This window comes from Ochotona curzoniae, unplaced genomic scaffold (genome assembly GCF_017591425.1).
Source record: "Ochotona curzoniae isolate NIBS_2020 unplaced genomic scaffold, NIBS_Ocur_1.0 scaffold_1852, whole genome shotgun sequence".
In the NCBI taxonomy this organism is placed as follows: domain Eukaryota; kingdom Metazoa; phylum Chordata; class Mammalia; order Lagomorpha; family Ochotonidae; genus Ochotona; species Ochotona curzoniae.
In genome coordinates, this window is record NW_024467087.1 from 784,271 (window position 1) to 792,593 (window position 8,323).

General features: G+C 53.9%; 1 protein-coding gene across 1 annotated transcript; it reads right to left on the reverse strand.

Annotated features, from left to right (window-relative positions):
• Positions 1-4,179: 4,179 nt before the first annotated feature.
• On the reverse strand, positions 4,180-5,330 carry PRRG3 (proline rich and Gla domain 3). Its single transcript, XM_040999641.1, has 2 exons — positions 5,172-5,330; positions 4,180-4,847 (listed from the first exon to the last, which is right to left on the reverse strand). Exons 1-2 carry the CDS (start codon positions 5,229-5,231, stop codon positions 4,320-4,322), a joined length of 588 nt encoding a protein of 195 aa, XP_040855575.1. The 5' UTR covers positions 5,232-5,330; the 3' UTR covers positions 4,180-4,319.
• Positions 5,331-8,323: the final 2,993 nt, after the last annotated feature.

Consider the following 8,323-nt stretch of genomic DNA (forward strand, 5'->3'; position numbering starts at 1 on the left):
AGCTGGGGATGTGCTGCCCTCCTGGGCATCTGTGCTACTGCTCGGGCCTGGGATGACCTGGGGGCAGGCACTGCTGAGTGGTCAGGTATCAGGACAGGGAAGCAATTGGCGAGGCATGGAGTGCAAGGAGCTGTGCTGTGTGTGTGCCTTCACCAGGGAAATGTTGCTTGAGAGACACTCATTGCCCACAACACTTGAAAGGCAAAGCAGGAGTCTGTGGGGGCAAGTGATGGGAGTGGCCTAGTCTGATAGCGAAACACCTGCTTCACAGAAGAGTTAGAGACACACTTGAGTTACTTTGAATTGCACTTGAGTTCACAAACTATGTCATGTAGACAGATACAGGACTCAAATGAAAGGCTTTGGTGCCCAACGTCACACGACAGAGAGAACAAACACTCAGCCTGTGCGGAAGGAGTCTTACATGTGAGAATTGCTGAACCGCAAGCTGAAGGCACAGTGAAGGGATCCTGAGGACCCGGAGCCTTTTCTGGGAACAGGGTGCTCATTTTCAACCATGTTCCTCTGACACGTGACACCCTGAAATGGCCTCAAATGGAGACTCCTCCCAATAATCCTGATGTAGCCAAAACTTGCATGAATGATCCGAATTACTGAACTTCAGATGGTTGGACTTCTCCTTTAGTTGTTGTGGGACTCCAGTAGGTTTAACTGAGCTCATGATAGCCATGAGGACTGGTAGAGTTCAGTACCAGTCGGGGTGGGGAGAGCGGAAATGTGCTTGTTTCAGAACTGGCCTAGTCCGGAAATGGAGCCTGACTGCAGAAAGGCAGCCCAGAGTAGCAGTTTGCTCATCCAGCTCTCCTTCTCAACCTTGGCCAGGAGGGACAAATCGCAGCTCAGGGAGTCAGTCTCTCTACTGTTTCTCCTTCTCGGATCAAAGAACAATCTAGAGGCAGTGTTGATGCTTTCCTGCTTCTTGTAGAATACCGCATGGCAATCAAAATCCACTGAGGGGAAGCACTGGCCCCCACCACTGCACGGAATGACACTTTCCTGTCCCAAATCCATCCCATTTGGGATCCCAGAAAGGCAACAGCCAGCCGACCCAGCAGATTCCTGTCTTGCACAGCACCCTAAAGGGTTTACACTAATGGCAGTGGGTATGGCAGGTGGAAGCGAACGCCCCGACTTCGAGGGGGCAGCTGCGCTGAGGGGTGCACTCACCAGGCACCTGTGCACCTCACTCTTCCTCTTGTGCTTTCATTTGGAAAATCCAAGGCAAATGGGGAGCAACGGAGGGACAGGACTGCAATTCTGGTTTTAAAAAATTCTAAAAATTTTTTGGTTGAAAACAAGTGACAGTCAGCCTTTCAAGAAATGTTTGAAAGCCTTTTCTTTCTTTTTTTTTTTTTTTTCTTCACAACAGGAAACACCCTGTCAGTCTCAGTTAGCCACACATCACACACACACACACACACACACACACACACAGCCCAGGAATGCCTGGATTTCCTTCAGCTACCGACCACCACAGAACAGAAGCTGAGGCGTGGGGACTTGAGCCTGGGTCCCAGCAGGGCAGGGCTCCACAGATTGGAGCTGCTTCATCTGCTTCCGAGGATTTTTGTGAGAGGTGAGAGAGAGAAGTTTTAGGAGCTCGCTGCATTGGTCTCCGCTCAGGCCCCGCCAGGCTGCCCAGTCCTGGGAGGTTACATTCTCCTCCGCACACCGGATCTGTCCTGGGACAAACACAGTCACAGACTGACTTGTTTCAGATAAGCAATGAGGAAAGGCAACATGTTCACGTCATACACACACAGACACATCCAAAAATAACAAAAAGCTTCCTCCTGAAGAGTTAGCATTGTATCAAATCAACATCCATACAGAGTTTGAAAAGGTATGTACAGGGCATCGGTAAAAGCGAAATGTGCACCGCAAGGAGTTACGTCCGTTGTGTGCCACGGGGTCTGTTTTCAACAGAGAACATGAAACCCAGCCCAGAGGCCACAGCACACCTCCTGCAAGCACGCTGTGAAGCACCTCAACTAGAGACCATGGGCCTTCCAGAACTGTCTCCAGCTCAGTCTGGGGCCTTGAAGGACACAGGCTGCCCTTCACAGATCAGTTCCAGACTTCTGCTTTCCGCTGTCTCCTGTCACCACCAGCTTCCATCTACCCATAAATGTGGTAGGGAAGTAGGACTCAACAGATGCCAAAGGCAAGGGACAGTCGGGGCACATTCCTTTTATCTGTGCTCAGTGGGACCCCAAGGCCAGCTCTCTGCTCCCTGGAAAGAGGTACATTGAAGTAATTGTCTCCTCCTTCACTTGCTCACACTCAAGCACCTGCTCAAGAACATGCTGCAGGAGTCGAGGTGACCCTAGAGTCTCCAGCATCTTCACACCCTCCGATCTGGCTGAATGACACTGGTCCCAGCCTTCATCATGGAAAAAACAGAGGTCCTCTAGGCTGCAAATCCTTTTGTGAGGAAGGGCAGAGAGGGAAAGACAAACAAAGGAAATGTGGAATGCCATCTGCTCAGGCTCTCTAGCCTCAGGTTGCTTTGGGAGAAGGTTCCCATGTGATGGAAAAGCTCACCTGGCAGAAGATTGGCTCTCCAGGTTGAGACTCAATATCAGGGGTATGTGAAAGCTCATTGAAGATTGTTCTAGAACACACAGAGTTCCAGAAGTATCTTCCTAAAGGCACCTGCCACTGGCTCCCTGGTCTTCCAGCACTCCTTGGACATTAGCCTGTGGGGAAGGATGGAACCTCGCCACCACCAGGTGGAGAGCACCGGCCTGCACACTGGGAACACATGCTGGGGACAGTCTCCAGCCCTGGAAGGGCTCTGGAAGGCATCTGTAGCCTTGAAGCAGGGCTCCCTTCAAGAAATGGGTCCCCAAGCCTGCTGACCTGATGTCTTTGAAACTGCTGTGGCTGCCACTGACACAGACTCTTTCTCTTTGGGGCCCTGCAACAATTTGCTACAGTCTTTAAAGCACCAACAGAGGAGAGATGGTTTATCGAGAGGACCAGGAGGAATGGGGATGGGGGAGACCAATAAAATCTCTCGCTCAGCGAACGGCAGTGAACCTCCAGGCTTCCTCTGCCCCAGTGCAGTCCGAGACAGACCAGTGCCTACCAGTGACACAGCAAAGTGCAGTTGGCCCTTCAGTCCCCGGCATGGGGTCCTTTACCAAGACATTGATGTTTTTTGATAAAGGGACACTTGGGAGTCTTGTCCCGAGGTGGGCACCATCATTAAAAGAAAATCGTCAGTCTAAAGTCCACTTTCAGCAAAACTATTCGCAAACAGGAAAGTGCTCTACAAGTTCAAAGCCATGGAACAGAGTACCAAGAAGACTGGATTCATTGGTTTAATAATCCTATGGATACTCAGCTGCACCAGGAGAAGTGGTCAGCTCTCTGTCACAGCTAGTCCTCCCACAGCCTGGGGGCCACAAACCACACACTGCCAGGGTCTGAAGCTTGGGTTTTCCCACAGTGGAGTGCTTTGGTGCTCTTGCTGGTGGCTGTTGGTGGCAGCACAACATATAAATGGGTGTCTAGGGATGGTCACACACACAAGAAACAGGATGGCAAAGTTTGTGGCCCCACCCTCCCACCCCCCCCCGTCCCCTGCTCCTCACCCTTCACGTGCACTGTCCTCTTGTGCCTCGCCCCGCCGGTTTTTCCCCTGGTCAGGAGGAGCTGGGGGCTGCGGAGGGAAAGCCAGCCCCAGAGCTGTGCAGTTTATGACCCAGCACCTCCTGTGAAGCCCAGGTGGCACTGCTCTGTTCTGTGGTGCTTCTTTGTGTCTCTGTGTTAATTCTTGCTTTATTTGTTGCTCAGTACGTGCCCAAATCCTCACCACGTGGGCCAGACCAGAAAGCACAAACCAGAGGAGCAGGGGAGCTGAAGGGCAAATTCCTTCCCTAAGCACCTGGCCCAAGCACCCAGACACCCACAAGTTCTCAGCCCACACAGCCCCACTGGCTATGAACCTGAACTGCAAGCAACACAATGAAGGCAGTCCCTTTGGCATAGAAGAAGCCAGACCCTGCTGGGAGCGCTTGATTGGGCGGCTTCTTGGAAGGGCTGGACTCTAGGGTCTGAACCTCTTTCAGAGTTGGGGGGGTGCAGATGGAGGGCCTTTGTCTCACACACATTTCCTGCCCCCACCTCTTCCCACCTATCTCTGAAAACTGGTTTTCTAAACATCCACGGCTGGGGAATTATTTGGCAACAAGGAGGCTAAGGCTGTTCTGTGGTGGCACAGTCTCTTGAAAGTTCTGAAGGAGATTGAAAGCCTCAGAAGGAGGCTTTGGGCGGCCCGGAAAAGCGCCCCACTACTTGTCTGCACCAGGGCTGGTGGCCACTATCTCCTCATACTTGGGGGGTGGGTCACTGTAAGACGCACTGGCCTCCTCACTGCTGCACTCCTGGGGTGCTGTCACTTCCTCATAGGATGGGGGTGGGGTGGCACTGGACAGTCTGGAGAGAGCGAGCTCCGGGAGGCAGAGGCTGCTCTCCAGCCGGACTGTGGCTCTTGCCCCACGACCGGGCGCCTGCACCCCATGCGGGCTGCTCGCAGCCTCACGGGGCCCTGGCCACTCCCCCTGGCTGTGCACAGTGCCCCGGTACACCATAACCCGGGGCAGGCTGTGCCCGGCGCGACTGGCCAGGTACCGGTTCTGTGCATACGAAGGGTGATGGCGGGTCGCCTTCTGCAGCTGGCACCTCCAGATGATGAACAAAGCAATGACGATCAGCAGGGCAACCCCGAGAAGGGGCACCACCACATACATGGCATCCGAGCTCTGCGACGGGTCCCGAACCGAGTACACGGCATTGGGATACCCCTTCCAGAACTCCATCTGCAACATAAGAAGGGAGGCTCACCACAATGGGCAGGAGGGGCACTGCAGATGTCCCCAAAGCCCACGGGCCCATCATGCAGCAAGCCTGGGGGAGAGGCTGTTTCCAGTCCTCGTCGTGCCATGGACCTCTGCAAGCCACCGGGATGCTTGTGGAGCACCCAGGACACACCACAGGACCAGGACATTTCCCTCTCAGGCCACAGGGGTCCTGGGGAAGAGGCTGTGGTGCCTCTCCAAACTTGCTTCCAACACCTCTGAGGAAGCATGGTCCCTGCAGCTCCTCCCGCTCCCCGCTCCCAGCGCCATGGTGGTAATACATGCCGTTTTCTCCTTGTTCTCAAACACCTCCTTGACCTCCTCGTAGCTGCAGATCTCCTCCATGCACTCCCGCTCGATGGTGCCCTGGCGCAGCTCCTCCAGGAACTCATTGGCACGAGGGAACCGTTTCAGGACCGAGTGAGCGCTCCTGGCTCCCAGGAACACTGAAGAGAAGGCTGTACTGAGGCCTGGTACAGGACTATGCGCAGGCCCTTCTCTGAAAGTGGCTGGCCCAGACACGAAGGCTCAGTCACAGACAGAAAGTGAGATGTTTGGCTCCAGGCCATAAGACAGGGCAAGCCATTTGCAGCAGGGGCAAAGGGCTACTGCTCTCACACACCATGCTATTCCTCTAGATCGCCCTGGACCCAACGAAGTCCCTGGTAATGGGGAGGGAAACAAGTGGCAACTCAGAAGGAAGTGTATGCTGCCCAGGAGCAAGGACACAAAGTCTGAGCAGCATCACCATCCAGGAATTCCGAGCGGCACCTTGTGCATCGTCACGGACTCATCGGAGCCCTGGCCAGGCGAATCTGTGCCTTCTGGAGGGCGACACTGGTGGCTGCAGTACTAGATAATCCCATAAGACTAGCAGGGCAACAGACCTCCACAGAGTGGAGTGACCTGGGAGCCCCAGAGCTCGCTCAGGACAACCTGGAACAAAGCCAGGCTGGGGCAGATCAGGGGACTTTGAGCAAAAGAACCGAAAAATACTTCTGGGGATGGGAGGTGGCAGAGTCTGTATGGAGAAATGTACCCTGGCTGCTGGGCACAGACTGCCTTCCCCCCCAAACCAGCAAGGACCAGTATACACTGGTATTGATTTCAAATGGAGCACTTCAGCTAAGACCAGGCTGACCACTGTGGCATGAGCTTTGTACCACCATAGGCCTGGGCTGAGACATTTGCTCTTGCTACTGGTGGGACCTAAAGTCCTACTAGTGGGACCTTTTGCCTGTGCTGGCAGACAGACCCCTGTCTCACACACTCCGGCCTGCCAGCTCAGCGTGTCTTCTGGGAGTCTGCTTAGGTGCATATCCACTAGTGAACACATCTGGAAGGGAACTGTGTGGAAAAGCCAAACTCCCACTCTGCCAACTGGACAGCCACCACTGGGCAAGCCATGGAGAGGAGAGCAGGGAGAGCCTTTCCTGTGAGCCCCTGGGCATGGCCCCATCACTGTGCCTGAGCCCCCACGCACTCACCTGCCATGCTGCTGCCTCAGCTCCAGCGGCTCAGCTGCCTGGCAAAGAAAAAGCAGACTTGCAGTGAAATCGCACCCCAAAAATCTTCGGCCCTCTCTAACCCTCTTGGCCAAGAGGTGTGACTGCACCCCACTGACTTGGTCAAAAGGTCAGAGCAGGACCCCAAGGATCCTCCTGCTACACTCTCCTCAAGAAACCTTTACACCTTTGTATTGGAAAGACGCTCAGAGGCTGAAATGGAAACAAAGCCCACAGAGCTGTGCATGGAGGCAAAGTCAAACAAATCCAAAGTGGCAGAGGTAAGAGCTGAGTCAGGATCCCAGCAGCGAATCCCCAACAACAAGAAGCACGGTCCTTGAAAAGCGACATTCAACACAGTGATCACCACCATCTCAAATGTCAGCCTGGCTTGGGCCGGCTGAGCGCAATCTGCTAGACACCTGTCCTGCAAGGTCAGATCCTGCACACAAACACGGCCGCCAGTGCCCAGTTCTCAGCCAAAGGCAGGCACTGCGCCCAAATTCAGCCACACTGCTGCGTTTATCTTCACCAAAAAAGGAGGCAACACACCTGAAACTTTCCAAAACTCAACACGTCTCCTCTCATGGCACTGGAGACCCACACAGCATGGCACCAAGGCAAGAATGTAAGTGGCCAACACTGAGCTACTAACTAGAAGACGCGCCTCTGCCGTGAGCTCCTATCCAAAAGCCGTTTTCCTATCAGGAGCTATCCAGCCAGGACGTAAACCACGGGCACGGCACGCCTTCCCACTGCAGCATATACTCCACAGCACCGGCCAGGCCCTCCTCATCTGGGAACAATCACCCTACTGCTCCCCGGCCCAAGCAGAAGCACTGGTTTTATAACTAACAGAGTGCAACATGCGTGAGCTGTATAAGCCATTGTGCTACCCGTTTGGCCTCGGGTGCCAGGAAGTTGTGTTGATATCGTCAAGCCCAGCTGTTTAAGCACATATACGTGGATGCGCACGTATGTCTTCAGAGCCTTATCCGTGCATTTGTGCATCTTGTAATCCTTCTGGCAAACAGGTAGGATATAAATCACAGAGAAAGTCAAAACAGAAGGAAAACAGCAGATGGGACATCCATCTGTGGAAACACTGCATCTAGGGGCATTGTCTCAAATCCCGCAGTAAAACACCACAAACCATCAACATGTGCCTGTTCCCAGATGAGCCTGCCATTTTGAGAAAGGTGGCCCCTTGTAAGAGCAAAGAGGGAATGTTGTTTTCTTGTGGGTCTCAGGTGCACGTGGGTATAGGTGTGCTATATCTGAGAGAAGGTGTTTTGACTGGAGAGGAACGGAGCTGTGGTGGTGGCGTTAGAAAAGAATGAGGAAAGATCTAGGAAGGAAGCTAGAAAAATAGGTCCGACTGCTGATGGAAGACAACTGCAAGGGGTTTTTACTTTCGTGTGTGTGGAAAAAATCACCAAACAACATAACACCGCTTCTCCCAAACATATGTGACTTCAGTGCCTGCATACCCAGGCGTCGCAGCCCCAAGGTGCGGCCTTCTGTCCCCACACCCCAGCTGGAAACTCCCCAAACAGCTCAAGCAGCACTGCCCAGCCTATTAGCAATTCTGTAGCCTCCTTCACTGCTGGAGCGCCTGCCCTTCAGCCGCATCCCCCTCCCACCCCAAAATGTAGCCCTGCTTCTTCACCTATAAATACACCATCAATAGGCAGTTACTATAGCAACCGTGAGGAAGCGTGAGGGCTCCACGACAGAGAATGCTGCTGCAGTCACGCACGTCTGTGTCCCCATGCCCCTGGGGATACTGTCAGGCTGAAGGTTTAACCCCCTCCCCACAGCCTGCGACAAGGAAGGAAAGCAGGGAAGTGGCCACCACAAAGACCTGCCTTAACCCCACCCAAGGCCAGAGCTTCTGAGCCACCGCACCGGGACCTGGCTCCCAGAGGCCTT